Here is a 21,401-nt window from a genome sequence, read left to right on the forward strand (position 1 = left end):
ATAAAACATTACAACAAAATATCACAACAGTCACTTGGATATTTTTCAATTCATCTTTATAATAAAATTATTTTGTAAAAGAATTATAACTCTATTTCCTACAGAAAGGTTCAGTAGAAGTAAAACTTTGTACTTCTTGGGGCATGAGTTACATCTCTGTAATTCTGTAGCAAAAAACTTGTCCCTCCAAACAGGATGCACCGAGTGTTTAACACATTAATTATCATCCTTCATCAAGCATAAAACTAACAGTCAGGAAATACAGCTGCAATGGCACAATTACCAACACACTCAGAATACACCCTGAAGCAAAGAAAACAAATGGCTTGCTTTTCATTAACAGAGCTTGGCAACCCTTTTTAAAGACAATGTTTTCTTTCCAGTCAGAGTCCCAAAAGGCATTTCAGGGGTTATTTGCTTAGGTAAATCCACAGAATAAATTAATCGTGGAAATATTTACTTAAATTTCAAAATGGCCATTATCAACATACAGTGCCATTCAGAATAAAATTATATATATTAAAAGATGACTTGATAAAATACAAATCTTATAAACACAGGACATGTATTAAAAATACTGGTGCAAGAGGGTTGAGAAGTCACACAATATCCTATCCTTGTATTTTACTGTGATACATAAAGTATTAATGGTTTCCATCTTCATGTTTTGTGGCATACAAAACAATATGCAATGTACTTATATGGATGTAATAGTTGTGTCATAACAGGATTCCATTATATCATATTTGAGTCCACATAAAGAAAAATATTAGGTTGGTGTAAAAGTAATTGTGGTTTTTGCCACTAAAAGTAATAGAAAAACCTGTAATTACTTTTGCACCAACCTAATAATTATCTATCAGCTTGAGATTCTAATGTAATATGTCATCATTGAAAGCCTAGATGAATAACATTCTAGAGAGGTAAAAAAAGAACAAAAGTACAGTTTATTTGGTTGGTTTCTGAACATTTATTCTTAATATTACCATAACATCATCATTATACCTTTTTTTTTTTTTTTTTTTGAGACAGAGTCTCGCTATGTCGCCCAGGGTGGAGTGCAGTGGCCGGATCTCAGCTCACTGCAAGCTCCGCCTCCCGGGTTTTTACGCCATTCTCCTGCCTCAGCCTCCCGAGTAGCCGGGACTACAGGCGCCCACCACCTCGCCCGGCTAGTTTTTTGTATTTTTTAGTAGAGACGGGGTTTCACCGTGTTAGCCAGGATGGTCTCGAACTCCTGACCTCGTGATCCGCCCGTCTCGGCCTCCCAAAGTGCTGGGACATCATTATACCTTAACAGATACATTATTACTCCCACTAAGATTATACTAAATTATCTGCCCAGAAATGCTCTAGCATAATCAGCTTGATCCTCTCTGCAGGATAAATGTCGTAGCAAAAATTAAGGAGCCATATTTTCCTCAGCACAGGAGGCCAGGGATACACATATGGGTTAATTGTAATATAATCTTATGATGAACTATTACTTAATTATGAACTATTACTTAAACCATAATTTAAGGAAGGTTCTGGGGATGTAAAATCTAACAGATAGTCATCTGCCCAAAATATTTGTAAGTATGTCCTGAACTACTGCTGACAAACTTTCACTAAACTATCTGCCCAGAAATGCTCTAGCATAATCAGCTTGATCCTCTCTGCAGGATAAATGTCGTAGCAAAAATTAAGGAGCCATATTTTCCTCAGCACAGGAGGCCAGGGATACACATATGGGTTAATTGTAATATAATCTTATGATGAACTATTACTTAATTATGAACTATTACTTAAACCATAATTTAAGGAAGGTTCTGGGGATGTAAAATCTAACAGATAGTCATCTGCCCAAAATATTTGTAAGTATGTCCTGAACTACTGCTGACAAACTTTCACTAAACTATCTGCCCAGAAATGCTCTAGCATAATCAGCTTGATCCTCTCTGCAGGATAAATGTCGTAGCAAAAATTAAGGAGCCATATTTTCCTCAGCACAGGAGGCCAGGGATACACATATGGGTTCTTCCATGCTTGTGGCACAACTTCAATTTCATGAATTCACATTGTACTTTATATGCAACTAACTCATGGCCTGAAGTTCTTCTGAATTATATCTGGGGTAGGCATCATTTCATCTTGGTATATGTAATGTACAGTTGTCTTGTAAAAGACAGATAACCTTTGAAATGATATATAAAAGAAAACCCGATTCACATTCATGCCCTCAACCCTAAAAGCCTCTGCCTCATCAAAGAGTAAAATCCATGGGATTTCGCTCAGGCCTGTATAAGAATTGTGAATAGTGTGAGTTATACTTTTAACCAGTCTGCCTTAGTCAGAATGCCTGCTTCTGAAGGTGCTGAAAACAGCAGTAAATCAGAGATGATGAAGCTCCTGCCAACACTGGTAACATTGCCAGTGTGAAGGGGAAGGCTGAGGGCACACTGTGTACAAAACATTTGGCTGGACAAAAGAGGATACATAAGAAATAAAAGGTCCTTCCCCTTTCCCTGAAGTGCTTATAGTTTACAGAGCAAAACAGTACACACTCTGAATGCATTCACCACGCAACATGCCAGCTAGTGCCAATCAATGGGCGTGCAGCCAGCTGGGAGGGGATAATGAGGAACAAATTCTTTGGCCAGGTGTCCTGTCTGCAGTACAAGGTGAGTGGACTTTCCCGGGTTCCTCTTGGAACCTTCATTTTAAGGGCCAAGGTCTTAACGCATTTTTTGGTACTTGTATAGATGCAGTGACATTATACACATCTCAAAATCAAAAAAGTGATTTAAGGCAAAAAGAAAGAATTTTAATGTTTTGATGTCTTGTCAAGCAAGGTAATGAAATGCATACAAATTGCTTGAACAATAAAGAGCAAGGCAAGTTCAAGGTGTACTTTAGCTAGTTCATGCCTCTTTTTTTCTTTCAAAGACATGACCTGGCAATGAAGTAACCACTGTTCTCTCATCATTCTTAAAATCCTTTTGGAACCAAAATCACTTCTTTATCTCAATATGCATTCATCTTTTGTAACCAGGAGAGAGAAAAACAACTCCATGTGCAGATCCAACACTGAGAATCAGACACGGTGCATGTATCTCTTCTGAGCCGAAAAATCATTGAGTTTAATACTGCTTTTTCAATTAGAAAATACTGCTGTCGTCTTACAGAAAAACTCAATTTTATGTTGGATGGTACTCTCAGAATAAAATGATACATTTCAGAAGTAAGGGAGGAAAGAAGGATACCTTCTTAAGTGAGGATATTTGAATATAATAATTAAAAGTAGTTTATGGGACTTGTACAATCTCCCCTTTAGCAATGTCAAACAAGTATTTTAAAGGAGCAGGACCAATCATTAGACTCAAGTTCACCACAATTCATCTCCCAGTAACATGTATCCTAAGGTTCAATTTGTGTTTTTGGATTGCAGTAGATTATCATTGTATTGAATCCTGACACAGTTAAAAAAAAAAAAAAGACTCTGCTTGGGGCACAGTTCTCTTTGGCATTCTGAGTCCTGGAATTATGACGCTTTCTGCAATGGACTTTGCTTGTGATACAAACAAAATTTCACTTTTCTCAAGATTTTCTAGTGGCCCCTCTAGCTTCCATACCTTTAAAGTAGTAAATTCATATGGTTGATAACCTTTGAAGCTCTCATGGATGGCTGCCATAGTGTGAGAAGTTTTCTCCCAGAAATGAAGCAGAGTGGTCTGCAAAGAAAGACAGTAAAGCTATTAATGTTTTGAATGCCCAGTTCTAGTCCTGGGCCCCAGGGAAGTATGACTCTCTGTAGCTTTGAAGATTCTTTAAAACATGATTCTAACTCATTCCCAAGTTTCCCATTATGCCCCCATTTACACTCTGTATTTCAGCCAAACTAAATGCCTCCCTCTTTCCCTGAATGCTGCCTCCCAGAACTCATCCTGCTCTCACCACCTGGGACCTTCTCCTCTCCATTCTCTTTTTCTCATCTGATAAATCCTCCAAAACCCAGGGTAAATAATTAACGATCTATTGTTGCGATCCCTCAGCTGATTCTATTTCTCCCTCTTTAAGCTTTCATTGGATTCCTTAGAACTTATTTCACTTAGCACACCCTGCTCTGTCCTAGAGGTATAGAAAAATAGACTTCACTATCTCCAGATTCTTCCTAAACTTTGAGCTCTTTGAAGACAAGGAACCTGGTCTTAATTTTTTTTTTTTTTTTTTTTGAGATGGGAGTCTCTCTCTGTCACCCAGGCTGGAGTGATCTCAGCTCACTTCACCTCCCAGGTTCAAGCAATTCTCCTGCCTCGGCCTCCCAAGCAGCTGAAACTACAGGCGCCTGCCACCAAGTCCGACTAATTTTTGTATTTTTTTAGAGACGCAGTTTCACCATGTTGGCTGGGCTGGTCTCGAACTCCTGACCTCAAGTGATCCACCTGCCTCGGCCTCCCAAAGTGCTGGGATTACAGGCGAGAGCCACTGTGCCCAGCCCTGGTCTTGACTGTTATATTTCCTACAACATCCAGCATTCTGTATCCTGCCCTCAGTTGGTGCTCAGTAGCATTGCTGATGGACAGTGTTATCTGGAAGGAACTCAGAGGCTAACAGGGGAAACAAAAACACATGCATCGAATACTGACAACCTGATGAGAAAGATATGCCACGAGATGGACAGACACAAAGCTAAGTGAGTTTAGAGGAGGCTTACTGGAAGAGGTGACATTCTGTCTGGTACATTAAAAAGAATGGAATTTGGAAAGGCACGGATGGAGGAGAAAGGTACTCCAGGTAGAAGGGACCCCATAAGTAAATGTAGAGAAGTGGGAAATTATGGTATATACAGAGAATAACTACTATTTGGTTTGATTAAACTGTAGGATGCTAGAAGGCAGAGATGTGGGAAGTGAAATTATGGAAAGGCATTCAGAACTTCACAATGGCCAAAGCATACTTTTAGCTCAAACATCATTTTTATGTTACTTAAACCTCGTGCCATCCTTGGTTCACTGCAACAAACATCACTTTGTTACCTGGTATGTTGCTAGCATGTGAGACAAGAGATTGCATCTGCTTGCTCCAAGAAGATCCACTTTTTGACACACATCCATCTTCAATTTGTCAAAGTTTTTTTTTGCAAGGCGCACTTGTGTTTGTACCTATGAAAATAAAGAGGAATTTCTGAATCACTCTAACCCTTAAGTAGGTAAAATTTGCAGGTGAGATGAGACCAACAGCAGGCCTTTTCTCTTTCACATATGAAAATACTTTTGAAAATTCCAGACAAATGGGAAGATGTTACAACATCCATTCTTTACCTCCAAAGGAGCCAAATGGGAGTACAGCACATTATGATTTTATAGCACACTTGCCATCCTAATTCTATTTTTCTTAGTCTAATGTTAAAATTCCTTTCTTCTCAAGGCATTCACAAACTGACCATGGTTGGGAGAAGACTGGAGACAAGCAGGGTGGTGAGGAAATCATCTTTGCTCCATTGTTTTCCTACAGTCTTTGGAAGCTGAGTTCCTGTATACCCTTCACTCAGCTTCCCCTAATGTTAACATCTTACAGCACATGCTACATTTGTTAAAACAAAGAAATTTACATTGATACAATTCTATTTACTAACCAACAGACTTTATTTGGATTTCACCAGTTTTCCCACTTATGTGCTTTTTCTGTTCCAGGATCCAATCTAAGATTCCATAGGAGGGAATTTTGACACAGCCTAAAAAAACTTTCCCATGGATGAAACTTTTTACTATTGAGTAATGTGTACGAGGAATCCTCAATCGATCCTTGAACCATACAGGAATTCAGGGATGGAGTGAAGGTCAGGGAAACATTCAGAAACATCTATTTTACACATTATTTCATAACAAAATAGAAAGTTTTACAATTTGATACAGCTGCATTGAAAATTGTGAAGTTGAGGCCAGGCACGGTGGCTCAAGCCTGTAATTTCAACACTTTAGGAGGCTGGGGTGGGTGGCTCACTTGATCTCAGGAGTTTGAGATCAGCCTGGGCAAAATGGTGAAACCCCATCTCTACAACAACAGCAAAGGCATGGGGGTGCATGCCTATAGTCCCAGCTAGTAGGGAGGTTAAGGTGGGAGGATCACTTGAGCGTGGGAGGTGGAGGTTGCAGTCAGCCAAGACTGTACCACTGCACTCGAGCCTGGGTGAGAGTGAGAGCCTGTCTCAAAAAACACAAACAAATAAACATACAACAACAACAAAACCAAAAAACAAAACAAAATATGAAGTTAAAATTTCACCTTCCTTCAATCTAAAGTGTCAACACACAATAGTTTGGCTAGAGAAAACCAGTCAATTTTTCAAAAACCACCTTATTGAGGTATGATTGACATATAAAAAGCTGTATATATTCAGTGTATTCAGTGTGATGAGTTCAAATATTAATTTATCTCAGATCATCATAAAGTTATAGATACTAGATAGGTTACTGAGAGTTGGAAGTAATACTGATGTATTAACAATAACTCTTTCATCATAGGATACCAGGAGGGCATGGACAATGTTACCTTGTTCATCATTATATTGCCTAGCAACCTGGTGCAAAGCAGGTACTGAATACATATTTGTTGGCTGAATAATTTTTCAGGCCATTGCAAAAGATGAGGTATTTGCATGCATTTTAAAGTATAACCTTTAAAGTAGTTTAAGAAGTGATGACTTTATTTTCTAATAAAAATAAATACATAGATCATTTTATATAAAATACATTCATTTTTACCACCAATATGAACATACTTGCAATGTATAAAATTATAGGATGTTATATAATAATACTAAATCTAACAGTGAATACAATTTACTTATCACATGCCAGCGTCATTCTATTTTGGCTGCTGTTATTACTGTCTCTTACTGATGAGGATTGAGAGGCTTCATCAAGGCAAGTTACTCACGGGCAGGGCTGGCATTCTAAATTAGCCGGCCTGACTCCGAAGCCGTGCTATTCTGCCTCCCAAGCAACTTACACTACTCACTGGAAAATCAAGAAGCTCAGAATTACGATTGTACCCAGAAATATAAGTTTTCCCTGAAGGATTCTATGGAATTGGGAAATAATGAGGCAGTACATTGACCACCACACTGATAGAAAGAATTAATATTCTATATGAATAGAATCTTGTGTCTATAGCTATGTCAAACCCGTACTAAGAATTCTTCTGTATTCTTGGTCTACAGATCTGGGAAGATCAAAGAACAGCAGCCACCCAGTTCCTTTCAAACTGACCATACCATGAGCTGGACGATTCTCCACTGTAGAGCAAAGAGCCAGTAGTTTAAATTCCTTGGGAGCTCTGATTATAAAAGGAGTCTAGGAGGAGTAAGTGTTAGAGATTTCCTACCTCCCTTTGAGAGGAATAGGAAGGCAGAGAAGAGAAAACCTGATTTCTGGAGGGGAGAAGTGGGGGAGTCTAGAGGGGAGGATGTTCACTGTAGATCCCTGTGTTGGTCATCAGTTGCTCTGGCCAGGAAGGCTGCCTCAACTGGGGTCCTGAAAGGCATCTGTCTTCAGCCTTTTCCTTCAAAAGGGAAGAAAATACACACGGGAGTGGGAGCTTTCAAGTATGCATTCATTCAACACATATTTACTGAGTGCCTGTTATGTATCAGGACCAGTGCTAGGAACTAGGGTGTCTGTAAAGCTGTAAAGGAATGAGGCACATAACACGGAGTCAACAAATATTTATAAATGAATGCACACAGCATAAAGACCCCCTCATCTCTTAAGGAGGACAGACAAGTTAGCCACTATATTATAATAGAATGGGTAAATTATAAACATAGAACTAAGAGGAACAGAGAGACAGCACAGACAAGGAAATGATAAATGCTGGTGGTGGAAGAGAGTGGGGGTAGGGTTGTAGGATGATGGCATTAAAGCCGTAACTGATGGCCTCCCTGTATTCTCATTCTTTGCCCTGTAACTCTGTAGTGTCCTCCTACTCTGACTCTGAGCTCGGCCATGTGACTTGCATTGGTCAATGGGATGTTAACAAATGTAATGAAACTGCAAGCTTAATAAAACAATGCCAGCCTGTTTCCACTTTCTCTCTTGCTTCTTTGAGATGGCCATCAGAATATGCCTGGGCTGACAAGTTGGAGGGGGGTAAGAAACATATGCATGCAAGAGACATGAGGAGGACAGACCAGTTGTCCCAGCAGATCAGTCTTTGACCAGCTGACTCCAAGACATGTGAGGGAGCCCAGCCATTATCTTCGGAGGCCCTCTCTGCCCACAGCTGACCGCAGACACAAGTGAGCCCACAAAGACGAGAATGGCCCTGCTTACCATAGCCTTGTGTGCAGTGAGAAATGCTTATTGTTTTAAGCCATTGAGTGTTGTGGTTGCTTATTTCACAGCATTACTGTGGTGACAGACAACTGTTATAAACTGTAAGGAAACAGACAATGAAGGCTTCTGAAATGATGTGATATATGAGGTGGGTCTTAGGCATGACTAGGAGGTACAAAGTAAATATAAGGTATCCATAAGGCTGGCCTACTTATATGGAACCTCTAGATTTTCTAATGAAATGCAAATTAACTTTTTCTGCAGGGGTGTGAATTTTGCTTTTTCCTTTAATATAATCAGTTACTCATAGATTCTCTTATATCTTAGGAGAAAACTCATTTCACTCGCTTATAACACAAAGCTCATGAATTAGTGTAGCTTGAAACGTGCCCTAATTTAATTTTGTTTGAATTTTGTAAGGTAATTTTAGAAACCTAGAAGACAACTACAACACTTGACCCAATGATTCTGAAAGGCCATATGCTTTGTATGTCAACAATGATTATTAAAATACTTAATGCACTGCTGAGTTTCCAAATGCTGAGCCCTTTCCCTGCCAAACAAGGAGGATGCTACACTGTTGGGTGTTTTGAATACAGCAAAGTTCATTTAATATTTTGTGCTCCATGTATGCTCTAGAAAACACATTTCCAGCCTGAAGCCTGAGGTTAAAACACCAAGGACATAGCCAAGCATAGGCCACTACCAAGAGTCTAATTTCATATGCCTCCAGATGCACTGAAGTGACAAATGTTTTGAATATTCTTCTTCTCAACCCTGGATAAGATATATTCTATTACATAAATATCTTGAGGAGCTCCTGTGGTTTTCAAGGCCCTTTAAAATTTTCTTCACTCAAATAAATGTACCCTTTATTTCTTAGTTTTTTTTCTGTTACCCCATCTCTCTTCTCTTATTCTCCAAGTTGTAGGAAATGGCCATTTATTTATTTATTTATTTGGAGATGGAGTCTTGCTCTGTCACCCAGGCTGGAGTGCAGTGGTGCGATCCTGGCTCACTGCAACTGCTGCTTCCTGGGTTCAAGTAATTCTCCTGCCTCGGCCTCCCTAGTAGCTGGGATTACAGGCCTACACCACCATGCCTGGCTAATTTTTGTATTTTTAGTACAGATGGGGTTTCACCATGTTGGCCAGGCTGGTCTTGAACTCGTGACCCCAGAAAATCCACCCTCCTCAGCCTCCCAAAGTGCTAGGATTACAGGCATGAACCACCGCGCCTGGTCTAACGGCCATGTATTTTAGCGCCTCCTTAGTCTGGGTTCTGTCTTCCTCAGGCCACAGCAATTTGGTTTACCAGAGAAAGGAGCAATGACTTGACTGGCAAAACAAGAGGGCACTTCTGCGTACTTATTCCTCCTAGCCTGAAATTCTAACTCTTAGCCCCAACTTGAACAATGCATGGTGAAGCCAAAGCTATTCGTCCTTTCAGTTCAATCTGGCTTTTCTATCCAGTGGTAAGGTCTTTATTATTCTACAACCAATAATATGAGAGTAGTTTTGCATTTTTCTAAGAGTTTTATTAACCTTACAAAATAAAACAACAATTCTACTCTTATTTTTGTATCTTCTTATAGGAGATAGCGCTGCCCTTAGATCCGTTCATTCAGCAAATACTTACTGAGTATCTTCTATATGCTGGTAGCAGTAGGCACAAATGGAATTGATAGTCCAGTGGGTATTTTTCAGATCAGCAAAGGTGTAACTATGAACTGAGTGAGGTGCTCAGAAGGAAAGTCACATAGTCCCTCAAGAATGATTGACCAAGGAACCTGACCCAGAGGATGTCCTCCAAGGACGTGGTGCTCAACCTCTACTCTGAAGGACTAGCATGATTAACTATGCAAGCAGGGAGAGAAGTCCAGTGGAGGGAGAAGTGTGTGCAAAGGTTGTGGGGTGGAGGACAATACGGCAGGTCCTAGAGCTGAGAGTAGGTCAGTGTAGCTGGGTTGCTCAGAACAAGCAGGAGGGTGGGATGAGATGAGGCAGAGAGGTGAGTTGCGGCACATCCTGGAGCAGCGCCTTGTTGGTATGCTCAGGATTTTAATTTTTATCCTGGAATAGCAGAAAAACACTGGAGGCTTTTAAGCAAGGAAGAGAGAGGATCCTATTTTCAGTTTGAAAGATTACTCACTGCAGTGGGAGATGGACTGAAGGAGAGAGTTGAAGGTAGATAAGAATAGATCTGGGCCGGGTGCAGTGGCTCATGCCTGTAATGTGCACTTAGGGAGGCCGAAGTGGGTGGATTACCTGAGGTCAGGAGTTTGAGACCAGATCTGGCCAACATGGTGAAACCCCGTCTCTACTAAAAATACAAAAATGTGCCAGGTGTGGTGGTGTGTGCCTGTAATCCCAGCTACCCGGGAGGCTAAGGCAGGAGAATCGCTAGAACCTGGGAGGTGGAGGTAGCAGTGAACTGACATCGCGGCACTGCACTCTGGCCTGGGCGACTGAGCGAGACTCTTTCCCAAAAAAAAAACAAAGAATAGATCTGGAGTCAAGAGGAAAGATGTCAGTAGTTTAGATTTGGATAGTGATGCTGGAAATGGAAAATACTGCTCTGATCCAAGAGACACTTAAGAGGCAAAGCAGGTCCTGGTAAGGTGCTGAATGCTGGGGTGTGAAGGATGACTTCTCTGTATCTGACTACCCCAGGCTTAATGTTATCGTCTGGCTTGCCTTTTCCACCAGCCACTTCTACTCACATCAACTTCTCATGGACACCTCAGACCCAGGTGTTCAAGACCAGCCTGGGCAACACGGCAAAACCCTATCTCTACAAAATATACAAAAATTAGCCAGGTTGGTGGCACTTGCCTGTAGTCCTAGCTACTCAGGGAGCTGAGGTGGGAGGATTGCCTGAGCCCAGGAGGTCGAGGCTGCAGTAAGCTATGATCACACCACCGTACTCCAGAAGCAGCCTGGGTGACGGTAAGACCCTGTCTCAAAAACAAGCAAACAAACAAACAAAAACCCCAAAACAGATATTTATTTGGCTTCATTAAAAGAGGATCTTTTCATTTGAGTCTGATGACCAAGACCTCTCGAGGGCCAAATAACCAAGAATTTTGCTGAATTCCTTTAATTAACACTTCCTTTAATTAACAACTTATGTTACCTCATTTATCATATATGCATCCACTCATGGGAGGAGCAATTTTCATATTTTATTATGCAAAGAAGTATGTGTAAGTGAATGTGTGTGCACCACACATGTTGTGGGCAGCCAACAGTAGACTTCAGGATCTATTTTTGGTCTCCCCTCAACGATATCCTTACCTCATTGAAAAAATGTTTCTTCTCAGCCTTCCCCTTGAAAACCAGAACAAGGATGTCCTCTCTCACTACTCCTATTCAATATAATATTGGAAGTCCTAGCTTTGAGCCATCAGGCAAGAAAAGAAAGAAAAGGCACCCAAATAGGAAGAGGGGAAGTCAAACTATCCCTGTTTGTAGATAATAATACTCTATACCCAGAAAACCCCGTCATCTCTACCCAAAGCTTCTTGATCTGATAAACAACTTCAGCAAAGTTTTAAAATACAAAATCAATTACAGAAAAAAATAATCAGCATTTATATACACCGACAACAACCAAGCTGAAAGCCAGATCAAGAATGCAATTCCATTCACAATAGCCACAAAAGGAATAAAACACTTAGGAATGCACCTATCCAGGAAGGTGAAAAATTTCTACAATGAGAACTACAAAACACTGCTCAATGAAATCAGAGATGACACAAACAGATGGAAACATATTCCATGCTCATGGATAGGAAGAATCAATATTGTTAAAATGTCCATAACTGCCCAAAGCAATCACAGGTTCAATGCTATTCCTATAAAACTACCAATGACATTCGTTACAGAAGTAGAAGGATCTATTTTTAAATTTCACAGAGAACCAAAAAAGGAGCCTAAATAGCCAAGGTAGTCCTAAGCAAAACGAACAAACCCGTAGGTATCACATGACCTGACCTCAAACTATACTACAAGGCTACAGTAACCAAAACAGCATATTGGTGTTATTAATTACCAATAAAAGGTAATTATTAATAATGACCTATCATGAAAGGAAGCTTCAATTTACTTCTTAGGGCTAGATTTCTCCGTGGGCCTATATGCACATAAGGCAAAAGCACGGTACAGGTACAAAAGCAGACACATAGATCAATGGAGCAGAATAGAGAGCCCAGAAATAATGCCACACCCCTACAACCATGTGATCTTCAACAAAGTCGACAAAAACAAGTAATGGAGAAAGGACTCTCTATTCAATAAATGGTGCTGGGATAACTGGCTAGCCATATGCAGAAGATTGAAACTGGACTCCTTCCTTATACCATACAAAAAAATCAACTCAAGATGAATTAAAGACTTAAATGAAAAAACTAAAACTATAAAAACTTTGAAAGATAACCTGAGAAAAACCATTCTGGACATAGGACCTGGCAAAGATTTCATGATGAAAATGCCAAAAGCAATTGTAACAAAAACAAAAATTGGCAAATGAACCAAAGTAAACTAAAGAGCTTCTGGACAGCTAAAGAAACTATCAACAAAGTAAACAGACAACTTACAGAATGGAAGAAAATATTTGCAAACTATGCATCTGGCAAAGGTCTAATATCCAGAATCTATAAGCAATAAACACATTTACAAGCAAAAAACTAACCACCTGATTAAAAAACAGGCCCAAAACATAAACAACACTGTTCAAAAGAAGACACGGCCAAGAAGCATATGAAAAAATGCTCATTACTAATCATTAGAGAAATGAAATCAAAACTACAATGAGATACATCTCACACTAGTCAGAATAGCTATTAAAAAGTCAAAACATGACAGATGCTGGTGAGGCTGCAGAGAAAAGGAACGTGTATATACTGTTGATGGGAATGTAAATTAGTCAGCCTTTGTGAACAGCAGTTTGGTGAGTTCTCAAAGAACTTAAAATGGAATTACCATTTGACCCAACAATCCCATTATTGAGTATATATCCAAAGGAATGTAAATCATTTTACCATAAAGACACATGCACACATGTGTTCATCACAGCACTATTCAAAATAGCAAAGACATGGAATCAACCTAAACACCCATCACTGGTAGAGTGGATAAAGAAAATGTGGCACATAGGCACCATGGCATACTACACAGCCATCAAAAGGAATGAGATCATGTTCTTTGCAGCAACGTCAATGGAGATGGAGGTCATTATCCAAAGTGAACTAACACAGGAACAGAAAAACAAATACCTCATGTTCTCACTTAGAGTGGAAGCTAAATATTGAGTACATATGGACACAAAGAAGGGAACAACAGACACCAGGGCCTACTTCAGGGTAGGTGGAGGGCGGGAAGAGGGTGAGGATAAAAAAACTGCCTATCAGCTACTATGCTTATTTCCTGGGTGACAAAATAATCTGTACACCAAAATCCCCTGGCATGCAATTTACCTAAATAACAAACCTGCACCCGTACCCCGAACCTAAAATAAATGTTAAAAAAAGCATTATTAAACAAACAAAACACCAGGCGTGGTGGCTCACGCCTGTAATCCCAGCAATTTGGGAGGCCAAGGCAGGTGGATCATGAGGTCAGGAGATCGAGACCATCCTGGCTAACACGGTGAACCCCGTCTCTACTAAAAATACAAAAAATTAGCCGGGCGTGGTGGCAGGTGCCTGTAGTCCCACCTACTCAGGAGGCTGAGGCAGGAAAATGGCCTGAACCTGGGAGGCGGAGGTTGCAGTGAGCCAAGATCGTGCCACTGCACTCCAGCCTGGGTGACAAAGTGAGACTCTGCCTCAAAACAAACAAACAAAACAATTTTCTGTTTACTTTAATAACGTGGTTTAAATGCGGCCTGGTAAGCCTTTTTATAGGCCAAATTCCACTGACTATACCAGGGATGGGCATCTTTACTCAAGTTTCATTAATCATAATGCACTGCGGTTGGCTAATTCAGTGAACAGCACCTGATCAAAGCTGGGTGAATCAGAGCCCTTCCTTAGGATTTTTGAACCTGGAGCTAGAGTTAAAAAGTCTCTTTCCTTCTCTATTGGCTAAAGCACTAGGGGCAGACAATCCTGCCATTTGAATTTCTTGTGGTGTAAGGAACATTGGTCTGAGAGAACAAAGGTGACCTACAAAGAAAAACAGAGGGGAGAGAGCAGAGAGAGAAAAGAGAGAGAGAGAGAGAGAGAGAGACTGAGAGACCGAGAAGCCTAGTAACACTCAAGTTTCTGGATCCTGTTGCTTTTCTTATGGTCACATGGGATTTCTAATTAACTCCTCTGCTTGCCTCAATGAATCAAGAGGGCTTTCTTTTTTGTGGAATCCAGATAGCACTGACACAGGCTGCTTACTTTTGCCTTCTTAGCAATTCATATGAAAGGATCTAAGAAGTTTCATAATAAAGATTTCTTTTTAACTTTGATTATTCCAGTGTTTCTAAAATTTATTTTAGAAACACAGTACACTTTCCATTTATCAGATACCACCTACTACATGCCATAACATTTGTTTGGGAAATCCCTATTTTACAGAAGAGGAAATCAAGACCCAGATATTAATCTGACATATAAACATTAGATCCAGACTCAGGTGTATTTGGTTGTATAATCCACGCTCTTCAAACCATGGGACACAGGGTCACAAATCTACCATTGACCACATGACTGACAGTGTTCTGAGATGTGCACAAATTGTACAGATACCATCTCAAGAACCCCTGGTCAACAATGTTGATCTTATCAGTTTCAAAGCAGGCACAGGGAAACTTCAAGCCACATAGCCTGAACAGAGCTTCTATTATCAGAAATCTTGCTAAGTTTCTTTAGCTCAGACTTCTCAACACAGTAGAAAGAAATTAGCCCATCAAATTCCCTCAAGTGCACTGTGGTCAGTGGATTCCCTGTTTTTAGGGGAAAAATATGCAGAGAGGGTATCTGTTTATTGTGTGCCTTGGAGAGGATGCCACCATTTCCTTCATTATCATATCATAATCTTCATCATCATTACTTTTAAGCAGCTTTGTTGAGCTACAATTTAATTTCAGACGTGCAATTCTATGAATTTTTGAACAAATGTATATAGTTATGCAACTACCACCACAATCATGATATAAGACATTCTATATTCCTAAAAGTTCCCGTTGTAGTCAATTCCTTCCCTCAAGTCCCAGCTCCTGCCAACTACTAATCTGACTTCTGTCACTATAGATTATATTTGTCTTTCTACAGTTTCATATAAACAGAATTATGCCAAGTAGTCTCGTCTTTTTTTGTGGCTGGGTTCTTTCACTCAGCACAATCCTTTCTGAGATAAATGTTGTTGCATATATTAGTAGTGTGTTCTTTTTCATTTCTCAAGTAGTATTTAATTGTATGAATATAGTGTTATTTGTACATCCATTTTTTGGCTATTTTGTTTATTGTTTCCAATTTTTGGTGATTTTGAGTAAAGTTGTTATAAACATTTGAGCACAAGTCTTTGTGTAAACACATTTTTCATTTCTCTTCGGTAAATGTCTAAGGGCAGGATTGCTAAATCATATAGTAAGTGTGTGCTTAACTGTATAAGACATTGCCAAAACATTTTGCAAAGGAACTACATCATTTTGTATTCCTACCAGCAATGAATACAAGTCCTATTTGCTCCACATCCTCATTAACATTTGGCATTTTCAGTCTTTTCAATTCAAGCCATTATAGTCATAATGATTGTGATTTTAATTTGCATTTCTCTAATGATGAATGATACTGAACTTCTTTTCATGTCTTATGTGCCACATAGATTTTTAGTAATGTGTCTATTCAAATCTTTCACCTATTTAAAAAATGGGTTTATCTTTTTATTACTGAATTTTAAGAGTTCTTTATATGTTCTAAATATAAATCCATTATCAGACTACATTTGAAAACATTTTCTTTAAGTCTGAACTTGCCTTTCATTTTTCTTAATAGTGCCTTTTGAAATAAAAAAGTTTCAAATTTTGATGAAGTCTGATTTACCAAGTTTTCTTTTGTGTGTATGTGTGTGTGTGTGTGTGTGTGTGTTTTAATGCCTTAACAAACCTTTCCCTAACCTAAGGTCTCAAAGATTGTTTTCCTGCACTTTTTCTTCTAGAAATGTAATATTTTTAGCTATTACATTTAGACTTGAAGTCTGATTCAAGTTCACATTTACACATGGTGTGGGACAAAGATGTAGACTCATTTTGTTTTTCCTCCATACGGATAGCCAATAGTCCAAGCACCGCTTCTTGAAAAACCACCCAATCACCCATTGTATTAACTTGGCTCTTCTGTCAAAAATCCATAAGCCATATATGTGGAGAGCTATTTCTGGACTTTCTATTCTATTATTTTGATCTATATGTTTATCCTTATGCCAATACCACATTGTCTCGATTACTGTCACTTTACAATAAGTCTTGAAATCGGGTAGTACAAATCCTACTCTTTCGTTCTTGCTTGAAATTGTTTTGCCTATTCCAGGTACATCACATTTATATACAAATCTTAGTGTCAGTTTGTTGATTTCTACAAAAAAGCCTTTGGGGCATTATTAGGATTACATTGAATCTACAGATTTATTGGAAATAATTGACATCTTAATATCTTCTGACCCACGAATGCAGTCTCTCTCTCCATTTATTGGGTTTTTAAATTCTCTCGGCATTTTTTGGGTAGATTTTGGTGCACAAGTCTTGCACATATTTTGTTAAATTTATTGTTAAGCATTTCATATTTTGATGCTATTATAATTTCTAAAAATTTCAATCGCTAGTTGTTCATTACTAGAAATATAATTAATTTTTATAACTTGATCTTGTATACCGTGACCTTGCAAAGTTCAATGATTAGCTTTAAAAGTTATTTAGGAGATTCCTTAGAATTTTCCATAAAAATTCATGTGGATAGATCTATGTACATATGTTGTTTAAGAATGAAGACGGCTTTACTTCTGTTTTAATTTATATGTCTTTTATTTTTCTTGCCTTTATTATATTGGCTATGATAATGTTGAACAGAAGTTTATATGAGAAAGCATATTTATTTTGTTCCTGATTTTAGGAGGAAACATCAATTCACATATTTAAAGTGTACAATTAAATGGTTTTCAGTATATTCTCAGAGTTGTGTAATCATCACCAAATGAAATTTAGCACATTTTTATCAATCCAAAAAGAAACTCCATCATCATTTCCTTTTGCTAATATTTTGATAATAATTTTTCTTGTCTATGTTCATGAAGGACATTAGCTTGTTGTTTGCTTTTCTTGTAGTATCTTTTTCTGGTTTTGCTATTAGGGTAACTCTGCCCTCATAAAATGAACTGGGAAGTGTTCACTTCTCTTTAATTTTTTTGGGGAACAGTTTATGTAAAGTTGAACTTATTTCTTCCATATATGTTTGGCACATTTTGCGAGTGACATCGTACAGAACTGAAGTTTCCTTTGTAGAAAGATTTTTAACTACAAAAATGATTTATTCATAGATAAACGGCTACCATGTTATTTATTTCTATTTGAGTGAGTTTTGGTAGCTTGTCTTGGAAGAGATTTGTCCATTTCACTGAGTTATCAAATTTGTTGGCTTAAAGTTGTTCATAATATTTATTATTCTTTTAATGTCTGTACTGTCTATAGAATGTCCTCCTTAATTCTAAATATTAATAATTTATGTCTTCTTTCTTTTGTTTCTGACCAATCTGACTATAGGTTGTCAATGTTATTGATCTTCTCAAAAGACCAGCTTTTGATTTCTCTATTGTTGTCTGTTTATGGTTTCATTTGCCCCTGCTCTTATTGTCTTCTGTGTGCTTAGGTTTAATTTATTCTTTTTTCCTAGTTTCCTAATATAAAAGTTTATATTATTGATTTGAGAACTTATTTTCTAATATAAATCTTTAATGGTTTCGATTTCCCTCTAAACATTGCTTTAGCTGTATCCCACACATTTTGATATGTTGTGTTTTCATTTCAATTATTATTTCAAATTATTTAATTATTTCAAAATATATTCTGATTCCCCTTGTGATGTCTTCTTTAACCCACAGGTTATTTGGATAAATGTTGTTTAATTTCCAATTATTCAGGGGATATTCCAGATATATATTTGTTACTGATTTCTAGTTTAATTCTGTCACAACTAGATTACTTTGCATAATTTTGATTCTTAAAAATTTATTCAGACCTGTTTTATAAACCTAAACATGGTCTATCTTGGTGAATGTTTCATGTGCGCTTGAAGAAAACATATACTGTGATGTTAAATGGAACATTCTGTAAATGTCAATGAAGTCAAGGTAGCTGACAGTCTTCTATATCCTTATTGATTTCTGTCTATTTCTTCCATTAATTACTAAAAGATGAGTGTTGAAATCTTCAACTATTATTGTAGATTTGTCTATTTTTCCTGTAAGTTATTATTCTATTTTGATGTTCTATTATCATTGTATACAATATTGGGATTGTTATAACCTTTTTATGAATTGACCCTATTATCATTAATAAATATCCTTCTTTATTTCTGGTAAAAGTCCTTGTGTTGAAGTATGTTTTTGTCTGATATTAATAAAGCCACTTTAGATTTCTTTTGATTAGAATTTGCAGGCTATATATTAATCTATCCTTTTGTTTTGAATAAATGTTTCTTTACATTTCAGAGGTGTCCTATGGACAGTGTAGAGCTGGATCTTGGTTTCGAAAAAATCCAATCTATAACTCACTTTACTCCATTTATGTCTATAGAGATTACTATGAGGTTTACAAAATATAACAAGAATAAACAGGGTTAGTCTGGTGTTAGATTTAAAATAAACTCATTCTGCTTCAAAATAATCACAATTTTTTTTTTTCTGAGTTGCTTATAAACCATCTAGCAGTGATCAGTTCTAGATTTGGTTAAGAACACAGTGTAATTCAGTATATTCAATTACCAAGTTTTAAAATTATCTTTTAAAAATAGGACAATATTTTCTTGTTATGCTATTTCTGGCACCTCCAATTTCTCAAATGTCACTGGCAGTATTACTGTGCTTGCATACATGAGTTCTTTCTGAGACATAACTCATCTAAGTCGGGTGACTAAATGTATTTAAATATAACTAGTACACATTTGCTCCTTTCATAGATTGAGCTTCAATTTTTCCCTAAAATCTTCCTATCATTTCCAGTTTAAATATCACTGACAATGGAGGTGAAAGTAAAATAGGGGCTTAGTCGCTTTGCTTTCTTTGCTTTCCTTATTAAGATTAAATCATATAAAAATGTATTTTCTGGCTCTGTTCACTATAAAGGTCTACAAATAATGGCTAACTCAGAAGCAATGTCCCTCTCTAAGTAACCAGGGCTCCCTGACAAAACTGCTGATTCCAGGACTAGGGCAGGAAATACACAAGATGATTCTGAAATATTTGGTTGTACTAGAAAGCAAAAAAGACTATTACTGGGACTCAGGGGTCAACCTAAGAGATTCCCACTAACCAAAAATGAGACGTGAGCATCCATGAAGTTAATATTGGCAATGATTAAAACACATCAAATAAATCTAAATCTATGCTTTCATAACAATACTTAAAAACAAGCAAATGAATAAACAGAAAAACAAACAAAACCCTCACTGGGCACCTGCAGAGAATGCTAATGAACCAATTCAATATTTTGACAAAGAAAAAGAAACAAACATTTATCCTGCATATCCTATCAAACCGTCCGTACTTCAGGATGACCTGAGAGTCGACGAGGGAAAGTTGCTCATTGCTGAAGCATTCAAACTAATAAATGAAGAAGGAATATAATCTGTTTCCAGTAGCGGGCCTGTCTTTTCAAGGTACTAGTTCACGCTCACAACAGCCTTGTTGTTACTAAGATGTTTCATAAACTTCAGGCCATTCCAGGTTTTAGTTTTCCTGACACCATTACTTATTTCTTAATTCCCTTCTTCCCTCTCTGCCTCCTCCCAAGCAATATAATTGAACACATATAGTTCTCGGTGCTGGAGATAAGCAGAGAGTAAAGCAAAGTCTTTGCTTTCATGATGGTTATGTTGTAGTGGGTGAAACTGGACAAAAAATAACAAAAGCAAACATATTGTCTGTTAGACAGTGAAAATAAAGCATTGTAAGAAAGATACGAGTGCAGAGTTTGGAGGGGTAGTAGAAGATTCTGTTTCATACGGAATAGTCTTGGAAAGACTTTCTGAGAAGGTGATATTGGAGCAGAGACCTGGAGGAAGTGAGGAAGCAAACCATACTGATTTCAGGGGGAAGAGGACTCAGCAGAAAGAAGAGAGAGCACAAAGGCCCTGGGAATGGAGTATGCGTGGCTTGTTCTAGGAAATGTGGTCAGTCTCTTTAATTATGTATTTCTTTTACCATCTGTTTTACATGCTTTGTAAGTTCATCAACAAATAGAGAACATGATCTTTCCTCTTAATCTAACTTAATGGGTGATTTAAAAACTCCTGACTTTTGCAAAGGTACCTATGACAATATAAATAGTTGTAGTAATAAGCATCCACAGAAAACTCATTTATATATACATTTTTTTCTTTATGCTTTTATAATGAACCTAGTGCAATGGAAATGGATGAGCTTTAAATGTGCATATAAAGTTTGTCCCCTACATTATAGTGGGAGAATTTCCCCCAAGATGGCAAGAAAAAAATGAAGGCTGGGCGTGGTGGTTCACGCCTGGAACCCCAGCACTTTGGGAGTCTGAGGCAGGTGGATCACTTGAGCTCAGGAGTTTGAGACCAGATTGGGCAACACGGCAAAACCCGGTTTCTACAAAAAATAAAAAAAATCAGCTGGGTGTGGTGGTGAGCACTTGTAGTCCCAGCTACTCAGGAGGCTGAGGTGGGAGGATCACTTGCACTGCGCTCCAGCCTGGGTGACAGAGCCAGACTCTTAAAAAAAAAAAAAAAAAAAAAAAAGAGAGAGAGAGAGAGACAAACAAGACAATTCAAACTCTTTAATGCAGGAAACACAAACATGTCCATCCTTAGCAGCATCATTCTATCACTGCGTTGAAGAGAATTACACCTGAATAGTG

At 38.0% G+C, this 21,401-nt stretch overlaps 1 protein-coding gene across 16 annotated transcripts in view; it reads right to left on the minus strand.

Moving 5' to 3' along the window:
* LOC105475578 (islet cell autoantigen 1) overlaps window positions 1-21,401 on the minus strand; it is a 157,168-nt gene that overhangs the window by 42,930 nt on the left and 92,837 nt on the right. For all 16 annotated transcript variants that reach the window (XR_011622180.1, XM_011730961.3, XM_011730957.3 and 13 more), the window contains exons 7-8: window positions 5,019-5,144; window positions 3,615-3,713 (exon numbers count right to left, since the gene is read on the minus strand). Coding sequence is in view for 15 of the 16 variants with exons in the window: in XM_011730961.3 (XP_011729263.2) it covers window positions 3,615-3,713; window positions 5,019-5,144 (225 nt within the window). In the remaining variant the exon portion in view is untranslated. The remainder of the gene's footprint in view (window positions 1-3,614; window positions 3,714-5,018; window positions 5,145-21,401) is intronic.

This window comes from Macaca nemestrina, chromosome 4 (genome assembly GCF_043159975.1).
Source record: "Macaca nemestrina isolate mMacNem1 chromosome 4, mMacNem.hap1, whole genome shotgun sequence".
Classification (NCBI taxonomy): domain Eukaryota; kingdom Metazoa; phylum Chordata; class Mammalia; order Primates; family Cercopithecidae; genus Macaca; species Macaca nemestrina.